Source organism: Schistocerca nitens, chromosome 11, assembly GCF_023898315.1.
Source record: "Schistocerca nitens isolate TAMUIC-IGC-003100 chromosome 11, iqSchNite1.1, whole genome shotgun sequence".
Taxonomy (NCBI): domain Eukaryota; kingdom Metazoa; phylum Arthropoda; class Insecta; order Orthoptera; family Acrididae; genus Schistocerca; species Schistocerca nitens.
In genome coordinates, this window is record NC_064624.1 from 178311288 (window position 1) to 178334186 (window position 22899).

The window sequence follows — 22899 nt, forward strand, 5'->3', positions numbered from 1 at the left end:
AACACGTAGAGCATAAGGAAAAAGTGTCGAGTACCAGGAACAAGCAGACAGACAGATGTAGCCTCAACCACGACACCCCGAGACACAAGAAACTGTTCTCCCACCGTTTCGGTGACGGTTCGGGCACAGCAATCGCATGAGGAGCAGGCTGAGAGAGAGTACCTGAGGCCACGAATCGCTTCCTTGTGCGCCTGGAACATTTTCACATTGTTCATGTTGCTCTGCCAGTACTTGACGTAGCCTGCGTGGTCCCCAGTCACCATCCACACGTCATTGTGCGACCACACCATCGTCCGCACTGGGCTGTCGTGAGCCTGCAAAGAGTACGGTACATTCTTCGACATGTGACAAGAAAGAGAGATTAGTGCTAAATAATCTGTTGCTAGTGTGTGCACTCACATACACACAACTTAAAAACATTTTTGAAATTTCGTTTTTGGAATGGGTAGATGGAGTCAGCTCCAACAAATACTACTAATTATGTATTTCATACAACACTCATTCTCAATGCCAAACTTGGTTTTGTTTCTCATCGCAAACAAAATGTTATTTGACTGAGCAGATCCAAATCAAACTAGTGTGATATTTGATTTTGGGCTATGTATTAAGTGGGACAGAAAAACACAAAGAATAACCGTACTTCCGAAGTGGCAATGTGTATTTAAATATAAATAAGCACTTGCAGTTTTCATAAAATTAAAAAAAATACCATGATGAATTTACTGCTATTACTTTCTTTCGAGTACATACCACAATACTATTTTTTTAATGACAACATCGTTCACTTTCAGCTTTAATAGCTATTTGTTAATAATCTATACATATTATAAATTAGGTCCCATGCTGTGTTTTTCTGTCTGTATATGAAGGTTAATTTCCAGAACTACTGTAGGGATTTTGATACAGTTGTCACTAAAAGATAGACTGATTCAAAAGGAAGGTTAGTGTACAGGATATCCTTCATTGAAGTTCCAGTTTCAAAAGGCTGTAAAAAGAGAACCACAGTTCAGAATGACATCAAATTTGAACAGCTTATTATTGGTGCAGGTGCCATCATCATGGGGAGGGGAGGGAGAATGAGAATAATAATAATAATAATAATAATAATAATAATAATAATGATAAATAAGCAAACAAATTGGATCAATGGATGGTACTGTAAGCACAGAATATGGAATATGCACACCAACAATGCGTGGTGCACGGTTGTTCCTCAATTTGTGTCCGAGATGTCCACCATTACTGTCTCCATAAAGGACCGTACACCGCTGGTAAAACTCTTTTACAAGAACAGTGACTGTGCACCAGCAGCCCTGCAGGAGTTCCGGACACTCAAAGGTATGAAGAAAGGCATTGGTCCATTGTCTGCTAAGGATCTGGAGAAAAAAATTATAAAATTTGAAAAGATAGGTTCTTTTTTTAAGTGAATGTGGCAAAGGGAGGGAAGCAGTTGATCCGATGCCTGTCGGAGATGTGACTACAGCATTGCAGGAGTGCTTGAGCAGTTGTGTGCAAACATGCAGTGCACACGTCCCACATTGCTTTTCATATAAAATCACGCACGTTCAGGACTTGCTACCTGCTGACCTGCTAACAAGACAAACGTGCTCCTTGGAATTTCCTGCTTGCATGGAAGCGGACAATGAAGGGATGGAACATTCTGTGGACAGATGAAGCCCATTTCTATCTCCAGGGACACGTTATTATGCAGAATTGCAGAATATCGGCAATGGAAAATCCGCACACACATCAACTAATACCACTTTTCATTCTGCAAGGGTGGAGATGAGTCTTGCGGGTCCTGTTACTTATACTGTCACTGGTAAATGCTATGAGAGTATTTTGTACACCAATGTCATTCCAACTGTTCTGCAACATGGATGTGTGAATAGGGTCATTTTTATGGAAGATGGCACTCCTCCACACATTGCACCGCCAGCATAGCGGCTGCTGCAGAGGCATTTTAGAAATGCCAGAATTATCGGCCATTACTTCCCTACACAGCCTGACTGTCCAGATAACCTAATCCTAACCTGTGTGACTTCCGGCTGTGGGTTTATTTGAAAGATATGTTCAGTGCTCCAATTACATACATACCATATTTACTCGAATCTAAGCCGCACCTGAAAAATGAGACTCGAAATCAAGGAAAAAAAATTTTCCTGAATCTAAGCCGCACCTGAAATTTGAGACTCGAAATTCAAGGGGGAGAAAAGTTTTAGGCCGCACCTCCAAATCGAAACAATGTTGGTCCATTGTAATATGAGACACAATTTAGGTCGAATGAATGACGATACAGCTACAGTAGTTTGGTTCGAGTCGTAAGCTTAGCAGTTAAGCTTTACCAGGTAGCCATTGCTATGCGTCAGGCGCTCCGTCCGTATTTATACTGGTACCCTTCCCTTTTCACGTGCTTCGTGTGGTTTAAAGTGATTGCTTATTTTGCTTTGATCTGATAAGTGCCATTTTCTTTGTTATAGGTGTTTACGTCACTCTAAGCTAAAAATGCCTTATTGTACTGTCAGGCAGTTTGTTGCATTCTGACGATGAGTGTTTACGACCAGTCACCGCTCGCGGCATGGCTTGCTCTTGTGCGCGCTACTGCCGCTTACAATAAAAAAAGGAGAGGAATTCTCTCATTAGCGAAACAATGGCAAGAGACTGTTACTTGTTGTTACTTACACTACTGCTTTCTTTGATAAAGAACAAAAAGAACCAAATAATAGACTGCGTATGATAGAAAATGTTGTGAACGAGAATTTAGCCAAAATTATTCTCCGTTTGAAAACCTTTGCAGACGCCTCCTTAGTACATTACATTCTGCACAGAAATTAGTCATCTTAGATTCAAAAATCTAGTCAGTTGCCGTGCTTCATTTCTGACTGTATCACTATTCCGCATGAGAATAATATGAATATAAATATGACATGATATGATATGTATATTCTTTCATGTTTGCTGTTGTCTCACTCTAGTTTCGCTGTGTATCAGGCAGACAGGATTTAAATGAAATAGCAGCAAACACGAAAGAACACATGGCATAATGTTTACATTCGTATTATTCTTATGGTGAAGAGAATACTGCATGTGATTCACGATTCATAAAAGTTCCCATTAGCAACCATCTCTTGTCACAGGTAGGAAAAAATTCAGAATGTAGAGTTGGCCATATTGACATACATCCCAAACAGTCTTGCCAGCCGGATTTTCGTAGTAGATTTTTAGTGATGACTTTAACTGCAGAGTGTGTTGTTGTCTTCAGTCCGCAGGCTGGTTTGATGCCGCTCTCCACGCTTTTCTATCCATTGCAATGCAGAGTAGCAACACTTATAAAATAAGAATGAAAATAACTTAGAAATTAAACGCTGAAATTTAAAACAAAATTTTATTAGGTTTGTAATACATCTTATACGATATGTTTAAACTATGTCATGATTCTGAATCACTATCACTCGATTCTTTGTTGCTCATTTCTTCATACAGAGCATCGTCCTCCGTACCATCTACTGCATTGGATATCGAACACTTTTTAAATGCTTGTTGCACAGTCTGATTTGGAACACACTTCCATGCATCATAAATCCACTGGCACACTTGCGACAAACTTGCGCGTTTTACACGTCCTGTTGGTGTCAGTTGTCTGTCGCTTTTCGAAAGCCAGTCTGTGTACAAGCGTTTAAACTTGTCCTTAAATGGTTTATTCAAACAGACGTCAAGTGGTTGCAGAATTGACGTCATCCCGCCAGGAATTACTGCCAAGTCCGTTTTGCTTTCCTCTAATTTTCGTTTAACTGCAGGTGTTGTATGGCCAGCGTACGCATCTAATACCTACAGACTGCGTAACCCAAGCATTGCACCAGGACGACGATTCCACACACACCTAACCCATTCCAACACCATGTCCTCCGAAAACCACCCAATTTCGTTTGCTCGTACAATTACAGTTTTTGGAAACACTTCCGATTTCGGTAAAGTCTTTCGCTTGAAAACTATGAAAGGGGGCAATTTATGTCCATCTGCTGTGCAAGCAAGCATGACAGACATCCGCTGTTTTTCACCCCCTGATGTAAGAACACTTGTCTTTCTTTCCTTTGGCGTCAACCGTATAATTTGACGGCATGTCAAAATATACGGGAGTTTGGTCAGCATTTCCTATCTGACCAAGAAGGTATTGCTTTTCTGTGCGCCGCCTAATTATGAAGCACTGAAATTCCACAAGTTTTTGTTCATAATTTTTCGGCAGCTTCTGAGCAACTGAAGTTCGCCTCCGAAGTGAAAAACCCCAGCGCTTCATAAACAGATTAATCCAGTTGCGACTAGCCTTAAAATTTTCGATTTTTGGCTCTCTAGCAATTTCATGTGCCTTAATTTTTAAAATTTCGGCATTCACAGGCAGGAATTTCTGACGCTGTTCCTTAACAAATTCATTTAAAATCACTTCTAGTGCACGATATCGGCCACACTTTGGCCCACTAAATGCTTTCCTGCTACTTGAACATTCAAATAATTTGTCTCTCTGTAGTCGCCATCGCCTGACGTTGCTCTCATCAATCCCGTATCGCAGACCTGCAGCACGATTAGAACTTTGTTCCACAAAAGAAATAACTTCCCTCTTGAATTTGGCACAATAATGAAAGCGCTTCATTATGGTTCACTAATACCAACAAGCACTTCACAAAATTCCACGAAACAATAGGTGCACTACGTGAAATCTTAATGAGCCCCAGCGTATCAACTCGTGCTACAATCCTAAAGTCTTGTGCATTGTTGGTATTTTTGTGTTAAGAAATTTATTTTCGTTGCTACGAGTATTTTGAAAGGCCGCTACATTCGAAGATGAACAATACGAAATTTCTATTTACTTCGTTGGATAATGTGGAGACAAAAGCTCGTCTTCTACTTTTTTTTATTTATTTTTTATTTACTTACTGACGCAGAGGTTTCGGCGCCAGTATTTATCTTTGTGCCTACAAAGCATGTCTGTGTAGCGCTACATATATTCGACGGCAGAACTTAGTTGTGGCGGCACCTACCAACATTTTTCAGAACTTCCGCTTACTTTGCACTCGATTCTAAGCCGCAGGCGGTTTTTTGGATTACAAAAACCGGAAAAAAAGTGCGGCTTAGATTCGAGTAAATACGGTAGCTAAACAGAAGGCAAGCAATGCATCACACATACACATGCTGAATGTGACCCCTGATCTGTTGTGGAACATGCTGTTTCTCGTTTTCAGCTTATGGTAGAAAAAGGAGGACAGCATATTGAACATGTCTTATGTCAGTCTTACAACAATTAGAAACTGATGTATTTTTACTTTTTGTGCGATTTTTGGCTCCAGGACAATTAAAAAGTGATGTTATTTTGCTTTTTATGTGGTTTTCTGGCCCCACAATTTTAGGCCTCAGGGCAATTAAAAAAAGATTTTTGCCATATTATGTGGTATGGCCTTGCAATGGTGGACGAGCTTATATGACACACAGTGCCACAACTGTTGACTACTGAACTTGTGCAGTCATGCACGCTAAACAGTATGGATCGTGTAATGTGCAACTCAAACCATAGCTGATGTAGTGTGATTCATATTTCATTTGCAGCTGACCCCATTTACGTTAAGACGCTTACAGTGGCATCAATTGGAAAACTCTTCCCTGCACCCCCCCCCCCCCTTCCCCCATGCGGTGATTATATGCTGTTCAAATTTGATGTCATTCTGAGCAGTGCTCTTCTTTCTACATCGTTTTGAAACTGGAACAGGAGGACAATCTGCACATAATTCCCATACACCACTTAAGTCCTTTGGCCATAGACATTTGGTGCTACTTGTGTGAAGGCAGAGTGGGTCACTATCAACAAAAATAAATAAATAATTACAGAAGAAGGTGGACAATGAAACCATTTCAAAAATTCACAGGTACATGATAAATTCTGACACGCACACAGCATTCTGTCACACACATTCGTGCAATGGAAACCTAATCTGGAACGAGAGTCCATAGACAGTAATGAAGGCTCCTGGGTCAGTGATTTCATTGCAGTTAGTTGCCACCAAGCAACAAATGTCACAAAAATTCATTGCCTTCTATCACTACCGTATTTAATCGAATCTAAGCCGCACTTTTTTCTGGTTTTTGTAATCCAAAAAACCGCCTGCGGCTTAGAATCGAGTGCAAAGCAAGTGGAAGTTCTGAAACATGTTGGTGGGTGCCGCCACAACTAACTTCTGCCGTCGAATATATGTAGCGCTACACAAGCATGCTTTGTAGGCACAAAGACAAATACTGGCATCAAATCCTCTGCGTCAGTAAATAAATTTAAAAAAAAGGTGAAGACGAGTTTTTTTCTCCGCCCCGAGTTTCGACCATTGCATTTTCATACATTATCCAACGAAGTAAGTACAAATTCCGTATTGTTCATCTTCCAATGTAGCAGCATTTCAATGTACTACGAAAATCCGACTGGCAAGACTGTTTGGGATGTTTCTCAATATGGCCAATTCTATGTTCTGAATTTTTCCCCACCTGTGAGAAGAGATGGTTGCTAATAGGAACTTTTATGAATTGTGAATCACATGCAGTATTCTCTTTACCATAAGAATAATACGAATATAAACATTCTTTTGTATTTGCTGCTATCTCATTTAAATCCTGTCTGCCTGATAAACTACGAAACTAGAGTGAGACAACAGCAAATACGAAAGAATATACATATCATGTCATGTTTATATCTGTATTATTCTTATGCCTAATAGTGATACAGTCAGAAATAAAGCACAGCAATTGACTAGATTTTTAAATCTAAGATGACCAATTTCTGTGCAGAATGTAATGTACTAAAGAGGCGCCTGCAAAGATTTTCAAACGGAGAAAAATTTTCGCTAAACTCTCGTTCAGAACATCTTATTTCATACGCAGTCTATTATTTGGTTCTTGTTGATTATCAAAGAAAGCAGCAGTGTAAGTAACAACAAATAGCAGTCTCTTGCCATTGTTTCACTAATGAGACGATTCCCCTCTCTCTCTCTCTCTTTTATTTTTTTTTTGTACGTGGCGGTAGCGCGCATAAAAGCAAGCCATACCGCAAGCGGCGACAGGCCGTAAACACGCACTATCAGAATGCGACAAACAATGCATGACACAGTACAGTAATGAATTTTCAGCTTAGAGTGACGTAAACACCTACAATAAAGAAAACGGCGCTTATCAGATCAAAGAAAAATAAGCAATCAATTCAAACCAGACGAAGCACGTGAAAAAGGAAGGGTACCCTTGTAAATACGGACGGAGCGCCTAACGCATAGCAATGGCTACCTGGTAAAGCTTAACTGCTAAGCTTACAACTCGAACCAAACTACTGTAGCTGTATCGTCATTCATTCGACCTAAATTGTGTTGCATATTACAATGGACCAACTGTGTTTCGATTTGGAGATGCGGCCTAAAACTTTTCTCTCCCCTTGAATTTCGAGTCTCAAGTTTCAGGTGCGGCTTAGATTCGGGAAATTTTTTTTTCCTTGATTCGAGTCTCATTTTTCTGGTGCGGCTTAGATTCGAGTAGATACGGTAGTCTTTTAAGAGGCCACAAATGATTGTTTCCAAAGCACAGTCTAAGAAAGATTTGTAAAAAAACGACAAAGATATTTATTTTTGTCAACAAATAGTTCTACTAACTATAGAGTTTTTCAGAATTCTCTGAGACTTCCCTGACTATTCTAGTAGATTTGACCTCCCTGTGAATATCCAATTTTTTAGGTTTTCCACACAAGTCAGCACCCCGTCTGAGTACTGTGTCTAGATAGGTTATTCTTAGTCACTAGATCAGTTGATAAAAACAGATATCTAAATATCAGTTACAACTTATTCACTATGATTCCCTTGCTCTACTTATCTGCATTTTGCTGCCCCTGTAAGCACATACTGTTAAACAGAACGCTGCTCTAAACTAAATTGTGGCCATTCTATGAATTGGCGCATAAAAACAACATTAAAAAACATTCTGTTTGCAATGAGAAACAAATCAACATTCCAGAATGAATTTTCACTCTGTAGTGGAGTGTGCACTGATTTGAAACTTGTGGCAGATTAAAACTGTGCCAGAATGGGACTCGAACCTGGGACTATCACCTTTTGTGGGCAAAAGCTACCAACTGAGGGGCAGGTCATAAGTCATGGTCGGATAGCTCAGTCGGTAAAGCTCTTGCCAGTGAACGGTGAAGGTCTCAGGTTCGAGTCCCGGTCCTGCATGCAGTTTCAGTCTGCCACAAGTTTCAAATCACCATTGCCGACCAGCTGCATGTCTTATGCAACAGTGATGATGATGATGATGATTGGTTTGTGGGGTGCTCAATTGCGCAGTCATCAGCACCTGTACAAAGTCCCAACTTTTACATAGTCCAATTTCTTGACACAGTCCAGTCTACCCACTGTCAAAAATAATGATGATGACGAAATGATGAGGACAACACAAACATCCAGTCCCTGGGCAAAGAAAATCCCCAACCCAACCAGGAATTGAACCCGGGTCCCTGTGATCCAGAGGCAGCAACGCTCGCCACTAGACCACGACATGCAACAATAATGAGAAGAATTTGTTTGGGCTGACTACCTACATATTGCAAAAATGCCTGCCTAAACACCAGGGACAGTACATCTACTGGTTCTTACAAGGCACTCACATTCTGCATCTATACGGTCAAAAAACAGCTACTATGAAGAAAAGCCACCACTCTTCCTCTTGCATTACTCAAGTGCTGTTTATATCTACTAAATCGTACAAATTTGTCTAACTACACCAGTAAAAAGTGTTGTTTGTCATTTGGTTGTGAAAAGATATGATTTATAGATTGTGACAATCAATTAATCATACAATGCACATTTGCACAGCTGGTATTTGCGTATTTGCCGATTTTTGTTTTATGGCATTAGGTCACGATCCAAGGCATATTTCTCTGCTGGTGGCATCATCAGAGGATTTAACAACTCAGATAGCAGTTACAGTCTCAATATTTATATAAATCCATGCAACAGTCAGTTCGTGATGTCATCGAACCACTGCCTAATATCGCAAACTCATGCTGCCATTTGTTGGGGAGCTTGTAGTGAGGAAGAAATTCAGAAGTACAAAAACAACATTAACAGAAAAGAAGGATTTAAATTAAACAATTTGTGGGCCTTAGTGATAAATAAAGCAAAGAGTGTAAAACTCTTCCGCAGTACAAGATCCACAACACTCCTCGGCGCAACTTCGAGTTTGAGGCGGCAGTCTGACGAAGTGTGGTGTGGATATGTATAAATAGTTTGGCTTGTTGAGGTTTTTTTTTGATGTTGTACCTGTTTTCTGAGTTGTTATAGCCTCTTATAATGTCTCCAAAATTGGAAAATGAAACATGAGGCAGAGAAATATGCCTTGGACTACAGCCTAATACCCATAAAACACATATCAAATAAATATGACAATCGATCATTTAGCCTGTCGATCCTTCCAAGGTGGACACAACTGGATAGGCAATGTGATTTGCATATTCTCCATGGTCTTCATCTGACTCTTCACTGTTATTCTTAACAACTTTCTTTGCATATGAAATGTCTATTATCATTCCATAACTGCAATACAAAGTTTGATACATCAAGCATCTCGGCTTTACCTTTGCACAACACTAAATCTTTCTCTGCCTCCTTCAACATTTCAGCCATAAAAGTTGAGAACAAACTGTCCAGTATGCTTCTTATTATGCAAAACTGCTCTGCACTGCCAGCGCTTTCGTTTGGTACGCCACATCATCTTTGTTTTAGATATATATATCACAAACATACACACAAAATTCAAGCTTTCGCAACCAACGGTTGCTTCGTCAGGAAAGAGGGAAGGAGAGGGAAAGATGAAAGGATGTGGGTTTTAAGGGAGAGGGTAAGGAGTCATTCCAATCCCGGGAGCGGAAAGACTTACCTTAGGGGGGAAAAAGGACAGGTATACACTCGCGCGCACGCGCGCGTGCGCGCGCACGCACGCACACACACACACGCACACACACGCACACACACACACACACACACACACACACACACACACACACACACACACATATCCATCCGCAAATACACAGACACAAGCAAAATGTCTGCTTGTGTCCGTGTATGTGCGGATGGATGTGTGTGTGTGTGTGTGTGTGTGTGTGTGTGTGTGTGTGTGTGTTCTCTCTCTCTCGCGCGCGCGCTCTAAAGTGTATACCTGTCCTTTCTTCCCCCTAAGGTAAGTCTTTCCACTCCCGGGATTGGAATGACTCCTTACCCTCTCCCTTAAAACCCACATCCTTTCGTCTTTCCCTCTCCTTCCCTCTTTCCTGACGAAGCAACCGTTGGTTGCGAAAGCTTGAATTTTGTATGTGTGTTTGTGTGTCTATCGACATGCCAGCGCTTTCGTTTGGTAAGTCACATCATCCTTGTTTTTAGATATATTTTTCCCATGTGGAATGTTTCCCTCTGTTATATATATTAAAAAAAGATGCTGTGACTTACCAAACGAGAAAGTGCTGGTAGATAGACACAATAAAAAACACACAAACACACACACAAATTTCAAGCTTTCGCAACCCACGGTTGCTTCATCAGGAAAGAGGGAAGGAGAGGGAACTCACATCCTTTAGTCTTTCGCCATTCCCTTGAAACTTGTGTGTTTTTTATTGTGTGTACCTACCAGCGCTTTCTCGTTTGGTAAGTCACAGCATCTTTTTTTTAAATATATTTTTCCCGTGTGGAATGTTTCTTTCTTGCTGTACCAAAGGAGAGTGCCTGTTGCTCGCTCGCTCGCGCTCTCTCTCTCTCTCTCATCACACACACACACACACACACACACACACACACACACACACACACACACACACCACGTTAAACAGCTGCATAGTGATAATCTAGTATTTAAAAAAAAAAAAAAAAAAAGCCATTATCATTAGGTCATCGCTTTGTAATGTAACACACTTTACAATCTGTGCCAAATCTCAGAATATTATTGAAGATTGATAATTGACAGCAAAATTATTACTAAATGTATTAAACAGCTGGCATGTTTTTTCTTGTTGATTAATGTATTCCTAAGTATTAAACTGTTTTGTGTGGAGGGGGAGACTTGGGGGGGGGGGGGGGGATACTTTATTGGCAGATATTACAACATTTAAAACAGAGTGTTATTTTCTATTTTGCTCCTTTCTTTTTGTATTGTGTACTACCCCAAGAATTTACCACATTAAAGATGTAAAAAGTTATGTTTCCAGTCAAATTTATTCCTCCTCGGTCTCAATCACCTTTTTCAATTTGGTTACCCAACCACTACAGAAGCAGTTTTGCAAAACATCATTTCGAATATAAAATATCAGCCCATTTTTTTTAATAAGTGCTGCTTATCAATTAATCTTTAAAATGCATAAATGCCTGGGTATTTATGAATTTTGGGCATTTGCCCAGCCATTTATCCTGAGCATCTGTCCAAACTTATAAATGCCCAGGCATTTTAGACCACTACCTGTTGTTATTGGTCCATCCTCCTTCCCAGCCTGTGTCCACTGTTTCCCTCTGCCAACCAGTATTTGTGTCACACCATACACAATAACCACAACTCCTTCATCAATATAATATGCCAACTTTATTATAGCTCAATCATCTGCTGACCAGCCAACATCTCCACATTTGATCTTATTTGTGCTGCTGCCATACATTTCTTCTTCCTCAGATATTTCTGCTTATGCAGGTCATTCATGAAGCTTCTTCCGTTCTTCTCTTTTTCCTCACAGTCTACCATTCAGCATTCCTCCCATTCTAGCCCTCTCAGATACACATCATCCTTCACCTGGCCTCTCCATCTTGTTTGAGGTCTTCTCCCAGGTTCCATCCATTCCAGGGTTCTTCTTGGTAGTCTTTCTTTTCCCTTTTGGTTAAAGCAGCTAAACCATTTCACCCTATTCCTCTCCACACTTCCTTTTAGTGGATCGATCTGAGGTGCATTTAGTGTCATTTCAGTTTTTATACCGCCCTTTCTCATCTCACACAGGAACCATTGTAGAAAGAACACCTTTGTCACTTGTATTCAATTCAGTTATTTGTTTGTCCAGTTCCAACATTCTGATCCACAGGTCAAAATTAGTATATGATTTGTATATCAAGATCTTTGCTTTGGCAGGTGTTTTGCAATTCCTAATCTTGCCTGATACACAATAACAAAATTTCTGGGCAGTTTCTATCCTTTCTAAAATTTATTCTGTTTTGTTTCCTTTCTTGGTTAAATTGTTTCCTTTATATTTGAAAGCACCTACTTCTTTAATAATTTTTCCATTACAACTTACAACATTATTTTTTTTTATTTCCTCTGCTAGTTTTCATTACCTCACTTTTCGATAAATTTACTTTAATGCCTGTTTTCTCAACTACCCTCAGTCAGGTATTTAACAGTTCTTCCAGTTTCTGCTCACTGTCTTCACATATCATCATGTCATACACATACGCTAAGACTTCCTTATCGTCTGGTGTTGATCTGTGGCAAACTTTCCTTATGATGTTATCTGTGACTATATTGAAGAATGTTGGTGAGAGCACACTTCCTTATCAAATCCCTCAGTTTGCTCTAAACTATTTGGATTGTTTGCCATCTATTGTAACACGATTCAGGCCTCTGTTAACATTGTTTCTGGTTCTGAACTGCATACATTTTGACAATTCCAGTCTATTCAGAACTTGCAGCAACTCTTCCCTTCAAAAAACAGCATCATAAGTCTTTTGTAGGTCTATGAAAAATCTCTTTTAAATGTTTGCAACAAGAACATACAAAAGAAATTGCTTAACACACTATTATAAAGACTGACATTTTTTAAGTATCTTATATTCATTTGTGTAACTATTATCATTTCTTCCCTCTCCCCCACTTTGACCAACTAGGGACAGAAACTTCAATTCCTTAATCTGCTCTTTCCTGTTCCTCCAATATTCTTTCAATTGCCAATATTCTTTCTGCAGGGCACTTTCTATCTGTCATCTTACTGCTTCTGCTTTGGAATCATCCTAAATATAACATCTTCATTCTGAAAATCTCTCTTTCTGCTGCTGCTTTTAATGTTGCTTCTTCCTTAATATTTTTTAACTTCTTGGCTCCAGTGTCTTATTAACCAGTAAACCCCCCATTCTTTAAACAATCGAACTCCCAAGTGTAAAACAGCTTTGAAAGTCTGATTACTTTACAAATGAGCTAAATATTTGCCTTTAAGCACGCAAGAGAGATACAGTTAGGTAAGTTTTGAAATTATGATTAAAGTTTGTTGGAAGTTGCTAAGTGCTCTCTTTATGAACCACTGGATCAATATAAACTGGACAATTTGCACTCCATTTTAACCAAAAGCTAGTTTTTCACACATCTCAATGTTTATGATGTCATTTCTCTTGAACTGTGTGTCATACAATGCTATAATTTTGCTGGTGCACTCAGTGGTATACATGGGTACTGTCTGTAAAATGTGTTGTGAACAGAATTAGTACTAAAGAAGCAATAAATTAAAATTTCACACCTCTTGCTGACTGACTGAAAAGCAAAGATGTAAGCGATCAAGCTTTTTTTTTTTTCCTTTCACCATTTTCTTGGGCATGTCAGTAAGAACAAGTTTCATGAAGGTTTGAAATTATGTGTAAACTTTGTAACAATACGTTAAGTGCTCTCATTCTCAAATACTAGACGAGTGAAGTCCATGTCTTTGTGCACCATCCGTTACACTGCCTTAAGACAAAAATACTGTAATCTTGTTTCACTGTGTTAAATTTTTAACACACGATTATACCTCTTAAACAGTAGATTATGACATAATTTTAAATTCGATCAATAATTGTGCGAAATACTGAAAATCAAATTTTTGTTGCCCCTACGCTGTAATTGGTACCATGCATGGAGAACACACCAGGCAAGTGGGAATGTTCCATCTGTAGTGTTGTTTTAGCCCCATTTTCAAGAGGGCAGTGACTGGAGCATCAAATACACATCCTCTGGAAGACAAAATGGGTTCATCTGTAGAAGTGCAGATATGCCTTGCCTGTGAGGCCTTTTGGAAGGATGACTGGTCACCAATAATCCCTGCCCACACACTGAAGCTGAACCGCCAATGATGATTTACTGCCACCATTCCGTGGGGATTTTCTGCGAACCACACATTAGTGTTGTGAAGATTAATGGTTCTGCCCCTAGTAAAGATAGTCTGATTTGTGAATAGCATAGATAACAGAAATCTCAGCACAGTAGCGGCTGTGTGGTGAACCAGCAACAAAACTGTAGCCATGGAGACAAGTTTGTAGTTAATAAAGACTGCATGTGTTGTAAGTAATATGGATAGTGGCAGGTGGCAGTTGTGGTGGAGAATGTCCCACACAGTCATTTGGCTTAACTCGTGCTGGTGGCCACCTGCCGTGTGCTGATAGTAGAGACTGTCAAATATCTCTTATCTCCACGTTGAAGAGGATATTCCTCCCTTGGAAAACATTTCTGACCATGTGGCCATATAACCGTTTTTGCTCCTTAACCTCTTAGGGATTCTTTCCTGCATTCTTCACCACTTAGTAAAATCACCCAGTATAAATGTCCAAATATGCCTTCTTTTACTTATTGTTTCACAATGTGGGGAAAAGATAGATCACTACTTACCATAAAGATGGCATGTTAATTTGCAAGGAGGTGCAACTGAAAGACACTTAGACATTAGCTTTTGGCCACAATTTTTGTCAGAAAAAGAAACACATCCACATTCATTTACACAAGCAAGCACATCTCGCGCACAGGACTGACTTGTCCAGCAGCTCTGGTCCAAGTTTCCGGAGATAGTGGTCATGTGCTCGCTTATGTGAATGAATGTGGTTGCTTTTTCTTTTTTTGATGGAGGCTGTGGCCGAAAGCTAATGTGTAAGTATCTTTCAGCTGTGCCTGTCTCTGACTTAATGTTTCGTCTTTACAGTAAGTAGCAATCCATCTTTTTCTTACACTGTTGATATTCGAACCTGCAGTTTTCACTGTTTGTTTTTTCCGTATAGTCTGTTATTTTTTGATACATTTCATCAGTAATAGTGCTTCTTAATTTTCAGGGCTCTGTACTTCTTATTTGACCTAAAATTTTCCTCGTGATACTTCTCTCCAATATTTCTAGTTTGCTTAAATTACAATTCAGTGTTGGGCATTTGTTTGGACTGGGTCATTCTGGTTTCATTATTGTATTGTAATTTCTTGATGTCCAATTTTTACTGTAACTACTTTTTGTTATCCCATATGTCCTTCCCATCTTGTGAATGATTTCATTTTCTTCTAATGCATTTTACTGACTTCTCTCTTGTACGTATTATTTGCCCTTTTCCATTTGACCAATGTTTGTCCAAAATACTGGTGAATCTTTCTTGTGTCTGTGATAAATTTGGTTTTCTCTGCAGAAATTTTATCCTGGACTATTGGCTATCTGTTCCAAAACACTGCCACGTATTTCTGCATCTGCTATATGTTCAGACAACACAGCAAAATCGCTAACAAATTCCAGGCAATAAAGTATTTGTTTCTTACCAATTTCACTGGTGATATTTAATCTTGTAATTTTTCATTCCAAATTCATACTGTTTTTCCCACTCTAACAAACAGTTAAAGATAACTAGAGATTAAATTGCCATCTAGTCTTACACCTATATTTATTTTAAAGAGTTTACAAATTCCCTCCATGAACTTTTTTACATTTCAGACAGCTTCTGTAATCATCATCATCATCATCATCATCATCATCATCATCATCATCATCACTACCGCATCACCATCGTCATTATTATTTTACTGTTCAAGTATTATGCACATCATGAAAGAGGTATGGTTAAATGTAGAAGTGGGCTTGATCAGTGTATTCTTGTTATGGGAAATAAACGCATAAATAGATAACGAATAATGCAAATGATGAAATGGGAAATATTCCCAGCACATTGTCAATCTCAATTCAAACCAGCAGAGTCCTGAAGCTAGCGCACAGCGAAGCAATGAGGATATTGTAAACCAACCCACCTGCAATATTGTCTCAAAGTTGAACGTGAGTCCATTCCACAATGTGAACTCTCCACTGGACGCTCCTGTGACCAGTCTGCGCCCCTCCGGTGTCCACGCCATGCAGAAAATGGGACACCTGGAAAACAGCACACACTGATCTATAACAGACCAAAGTACAGAGCCACTGAGTAATTTCTTGACATTTGCATCGTTAATGTTACTAGAGAACATACTTCACAGCAAATTCAAACAAATTAAGCTGTTACTAAAACAGAGATACAAGTCCAGCATGACCAAATTGCACAGAGACCATGCTTTTATTGAAAAACAATGCTTATTGTAGGAAGGAGGGTGACTGACAAAATCGCTCACTATCCTCCAGGTATATATAAAAAAAGATAATCATTCTGATTTTTATACCATTTAAACTTCATTTCTAACAATTTTCATTATAACTATAATTAACAAAGAAGCAGATGGCTCAGTTACTTATATCATTTTTGTTTTCTTCTCCTTAGTTTTCCTTTTTCCCCTGAATTTTGCACCAACCTACACAAAGAATCATTGTGCCTTCTTAGTAATGACACATCATTTAACAACCACATGATGATTATAAATTTTCACTTACTGATACCACAAAATTCATTCTCTAACCCAGTGGTTCTCAGCCTTTTTCAACTCAGTGCCCCCACTTGCTGCCTTGGAAGGGTTTTCAGTGTGGTTGAGAACCACAGCTTTAATCAATGTCTACTATCTAAAAAGTTTATTTGCTTGCACATTTAAAAAAAAAAAAATAATAATAATAATTGTTTTCCCTAGCCGATAAGAAAACCAAATGATTTACTATTATAGTGTCTTATACTCCTAGTACTTTTCTTAATATTTTAAAACCATATCACTCCGCTAATGTGATTTTTTCCCAAAATGTCATCATTTGGTGACTACTGCAATTCCTGAGCAACAATGAACAATTGCTTAAAAAATGGGGCTTGAACTATAAATAATTATAAAACTTAAAAACTTCACAGAACAACAAGAGATTGCCCTTCCACCTGAAAATTTGTATGCTACATGACTTCCATGCGCAACACAAATTTACAGAGTTCTAAAGTTACTGTAAAATAAATAGCAAGCACACATATAACAGAATTATATGATAAAAGAGTAGTTGTGGGACAACATATTTTCAAGGCAAGACACAAAGGAATGAGAAATCCATCCATACTTACCTACAATTAATCATCATCAATTGTGTATGCTTGTAACTGTAAACACGACTGTGTAAGTATGTTCTACCACCACTTCTGCATCATTTTATAGCACCACAGTTATGTTCATCTCCAAGGATAGAGGGAGGAAAGTATGGCAGTTAGAAAATCTGATTTCTCTTGCAAGTTCAAAAATAGGGATTGAAATCATATCAAGCAACTTGTCTTCCAAGTACGTTAACTTCTGTAATATAATAATAAAACAGAAATTACCTAAAACCTTTTCGAAGTACTTCAATTACAACAACTTTGTGATCGATGTTTCAGGGGGGGGCAGAGCAGTACGGGTCAGCCAATCACCACTCACTCATTCTTAAGTGCTGCAAGAGCAGTTTGCTTGTTTCATAGGTGCCAGTCAAGTGTGACTAACTGTTTGCTTGCAACACTGCCCCCACCACTGTAATCTGTCAATCACAATGTAATTTTATTCAATGTTGTAAGAGAACAGTGTGAGACGGCCCTACTTGTTCTTGTACCACTCCTGACATCAATAATACTTTTTCCTCCTTGTCTTTGTTAATATTACACATACCATAGTTATAAGAAATACCCAATTTCTTATTTAAGCAGGGAATCTCTAAACTTTAGTGTTCACTATGTAGTTTCTCATCATTAATGATAATATTATAGCTAGTTTAAAGCAAATATTTTATGGGCAGAAATACTGGTGATTTACTACATGCGCAAATCAGGTGAGGTGAAATTGTCAATGAGCAAATAGTTTTCTAAACTGGTACAGCTCATCTGAAAGCCCTCATTTTTCTCTTTCCAATAAGTGTCTTATTTCTTCCAAACACTTTATACTCGAAAACTTATTTGTATTCAAAATTTGTGTGTTTCAGAATGTTCAAACCTCAAGATGTACTTATTTTCAAAATCAAATATCATTGTAATGTAGCAATGATCTTTCTGTGTCCAAAACTGCACATTGTCATTACAATTTCTTGTTAATTATTTACATTAGGGAATTTCACTTTATTGGAACTTTTAGTGGGTTTTGGGACTCCATGTGTACCTTATCATCGTCCTCATAAAATCGTTCCTATTTTCTAGTTATACCAACCTTAGTTAAATGAAAATATTATGAAAATTGCTACTCACCATATAACAGAGATGTTGAGTTGCAGAGAGGCACAACAAAAAGACTATCACAAAGTAAGCTTCCAGGCAATAAGGCCTTTGTCAAAAATAGATTGCACGCATGCGTGCAAATGTTGCCAGTGAGGAATGCAAATCACAACAGATAAGCCTGTTACCACAACTTTAATTTCATGTCTACATGTATTAACTTCATCAACTCGAAATCAAACTGTCATTTTCCAAGGCCACAGGCTACCCCACAGATCAGTCTGTTGTCACAACCTAGATCTTGGAAGGGGGAGGGGATGTACGACACTTAAACATAATTTATTATTATGTAAACGCTCACTGAGCAGACAAATGCCACAAACATGGCTACGAAACATTTACTCACCAATCGGCAGCAGATGGAAACTCATACAAGTACATAAAATTGCGACCTTTGTAATAAAATTGCGACCTTTGTAAGCCACGATTTACTTCTCCTGTGGGAAAGGAGTAATAGGTTCGAAGAGAACAGACTGGTAAGGTTTATCTGTGCACGAAACATCACAGAAACAGTCATTTATGACATAGGCTCAAGGGAGAATTAATCAAAAATTCGAGACAGTGAAAAGTTGGGTGATTTAAAATACTGTTCCTACATCACCATCACCTGTGAGGAAACACAGCAACTGTCTTCAGAAAAACAACAACGTTGGCCTGGTAGCAATGACATTACCTCATTTTATTGGTAGCAGTCTTGACAAAACGTGTGGTGACTGAGTTAATGGGATTATCTGCATACGCTGGGGGCGGCTGGAGGTCTGGGTAGTACAGCACATCCGGCTGCAGCGACCGTCTGTCTCGGAAATCACGTTGCCACACCCGAGACTGAAAAAACAAAAAAATGAATAAATTATTAAATGGTCTACTGTAGAAATCTGAACTTATTTCAGGAACCAGAAGCTTCCATATAAAAACTACAGATTATCATTCAACTATCAGCATAACAGATTCCTTTGACAACAATGGGTGGGAGTAAAGAAAGATTAGCATTTTACAAACTGTCAGTGATGAGGTCATTAAACACTGAGAACAAATTCAGACTGGTGAAGGAAAATCCATGTCGATTTCAAAGGAACAATTTCAGCATTTGCCTTCAATGATTTAGAAGGACCATGAAAATCTTAAAACTGGATAATGTGGGAAGATCTTGAACTATCATCATCATCTCAGATCAGCAGTAGTAATTTATTCACCTGAGGATCATTTTACAAAGACACAGGATCTGTTCCCACAGATGGTTTGCCATGACCTTCCTGAAGGTACCATCCTAGCATTTGCCAAAAGCGATTTTGGAAAACAACGAAAAAACAAAACTAGATCATAGAACTACCACATTTCATGTTTAAACAGAATGATAATTTCAACAATAATAATTTTAAATTGCAGTTTCACCAGGCATTTTATAAAATATTGTGGGTATTACGATCCCCCCCCCCCCCCCTTCAGCCCTGACAGTCGCCTCTAAATACATCTAAACAAGCCACCCACAGACTCATTTTTATATGCTGGTTCTTTAATTATGATTCAGTTTTTCTTCCAAAACAGTTTAGAATCAGGGACTGTGGGCTACGTCTGGATGAAGTGCCAATGGCAGGTAATGAAAGTGAAGTGTTCAATGATGACATTATGAGCATGGAGCTCATCTCTCTCCATCGTTGCATGTCCACATCCTCACCAACACTCATTTTTAATTCCACTTAAACATCAGAGAAACGAAGTGTTGTTCCCACAGCCAGCAGAGATCAAACATGCAGGTTTACACAGTAATAACATTAGATTAATCTTACAGTTATAACAATACTATACTGCAAAATAAAATTTTGATTTTGTGAAATATCAAAATATTCCTTACCAGACACTAACAGGATGCTGTACGAGGTGTATAGTGTGTGTAATAGAATGAGTTATAACTCCTAGTGACTTATGATGGGAACTTTCTCCTTTCCTATTTCCTACCCATTATTTCTCTCACAATCTTTTAGTTGTGTGTCTTCAGTTTTTCACAGAGTTTATATCTTTTAGGTTAAATAGAAATATGTTGTACAGATTACTTTCAAGTCACATTATATACATGTGGCAGTTGAATGCCATACTGTATGTAACTATGATTGTTAAATGTGTCATTAATGGAATGTATATCACAGTATCGAGATGGATGAGGATACATTCTTGCCACAAACAAATAATCAACTCATATATCTTATTTAATAAGTTACTGTGCGATGAGTGTTGGTGGATTCATATATTATTTTGCAGTGTTCCTATTGCATTCAGACATGACTTGTGAGTACAATAATTTTGCTACACCTCAGAGTAAGCCTTACTTATCTAAATATATCATTATAGTCAATATTTTAGGTGTGTATGGCAGAAAGTAATATATTTGCCAAGTTGTGTTGGAGAGTACCTGTTGTAGTGTGCAATGAGTTTGTTGTTCTCTCTCTTCCAACAAATTTAGATGGACACTTACATGTCACACATCTCATGACTAAGGAATCCGATGACAAAGCAGGTGTTCTCTGAATTCTCCCTACATTTTCCACTAATCAAATTTGGTGATGGTAGCAGATTCACAATCATTCAGTACAGTATGACCATAGTGATAACTGTGTAATTTTGTGCATTTCTCCTGTTACAATTTTTTTCAATACTTCAATGATCTTTTTCATAACACAAGTTATGTGATCACTGTGGTTCTCAGCTGGTGAATAAGATACACAAAAGCTGTAACATAATGGGATATTACACGAGTACTTTGAAAGGAACGGAAACTGTAACAATCTTACAAACAAGATGATAAAGATTAGGGTACATAATAACATAATTTTCCTGCTTTCTATTCAGAAATGAATTGATAAAATGAGGGACAAAACTGTCCCAAAGAACAAATTTTATGACTCTTATAGTATTTTGCTCTTGCTGAAAAATATTTTCGAAATGGGAACTTGAAGGACTGGAGTACAGGTGGTCAACAGACTTTTATTCATGAAATATATAGCTGGTTTTTCCCCATACATTAAGTAAGGTAACCAAGAAGTAAATCCCATGATTATCAATGTGAATAATTAGCATCACTCACAATTTGTCGTCAGAATACTTCAGAGATGTAACCTGCAGTGACTGCTTTGGTGTGTATACCTGGACTCATTCCACATCCTTGAAGGCTCTGATAGGAGCATGATGTGTAAATGAACAAATGCAGATATAGATTTGATAAATGACCAACCACCAGAACAGATGAAACAACGGTAAGAGGACGACTTCATTCGTACTGACTTGTCCATACTACCAACACTTTCCATATCCTTTATCATTGTGACAAATATTTCAACATATTATTTATCTAGCTACATACTGTTCAATGCTGCTCTTAAATGGTATAGTACAATGTTTTACACAGGAGTTTACATTATTGTAGCCGAGTTTAAATACACCATTTATCACTGGTCAGAAATGGGATAAACAAAGCTACCAAGACATCTGACTTGATTCAGAACAGTTGCAGATCAAATTAAAGGATAATAAATTTAAAAATAAAAAGATGAAATCACAATGGACAAGACTAGGGAAGGAAAAGGGTTGTGCCCTTTTCAAATGAATATCATGGCATTCATCCTAGGCAAATTATGAAAATGAATATCATGGCATTCATCCTAAGCAAATTATGAAAACCTAAATCATTATGGCTGAATGGGGATTTGAACCCAGCCTTCACAAATACAATGTCACTATCTTATCCATGAACTACCTCACAAGGTGCAAAATAAACAAATAAATACAAACTTATGCAAACAGTAGACCAGGAACGTCCAGAAACTTAATAAAAAATGTCGAGTTCAAATATTTACAATATGAACAAAAAACAAATAGGAACTAGCATAGATCTGGCGTCTCATCTGCAATATGGTTAGCAGACCCACCCAGGTAAGTCGATTTCCAATTGAGTGAAAGAAGGAAATAGGCAGACGCTTGTTCAAGACACAAACTACAAACTGCCCCCCCCCCCCCCCAAATGTGTGACCTCCCTCCTGAAGTATCAGCATTGGTTGACAAACTTTTTTAATTTATTTTGTGCAACATAACAGAGGGAAAATAAGAAATAATTTACACATTTTGTTAAAGCTGTCAATGGCTCCACTCTGAAAAATAACTGGCACTGAAAGTGATGAACTGTAGATGTAATAAGACGCTACAGTTTGAAACAAAAAGGTCGTGAGAGACTTGGGACAAACCTGAATACAACAAGAATGGGGGTGAGAAACTGAATTGGTTACTTTCCAGAGGTCTCATAGCAGCATTCTCTTTAACAACTGGGATATCATGGCACATTTAAAACAGAATGGCCAGATGACAATTTTAATTCCACTCCTCCCTATTGTGCCTTGTGCAAACCACGGTGTCACCTCACATGGAACAAAACTAGAAAAGTATCATACACTACTTGCAGAGAGAAATATAGGAGGAGGTGAAGTATCTG

The 22899-nt window shown here is 38.4% G+C and overlaps 1 protein-coding gene across 1 annotated transcript in view; it reads right to left on the reverse strand.

Moving 5' to 3' along the window:
- LOC126212753 (pre-mRNA 3' end processing protein WDR33) overlaps positions 1 to 22899 on the reverse strand; it is a 183996-nt gene that overhangs the window by 159861 nt on the left and 1236 nt on the right. The window contains exons 2-4 of the mRNA XM_049940161.1: positions 19096 to 19247; positions 16045 to 16162; positions 163 to 314 (exon numbers count right to left, since the gene is read on the reverse strand). Of these exons, the coding sequence (XP_049796118.1) occupies positions 163 to 314; positions 16045 to 16162; positions 19096 to 19247 (422 nt within the window). The remainder of the gene's footprint in view (positions 1 to 162; positions 315 to 16044; positions 16163 to 19095; positions 19248 to 22899) is intronic.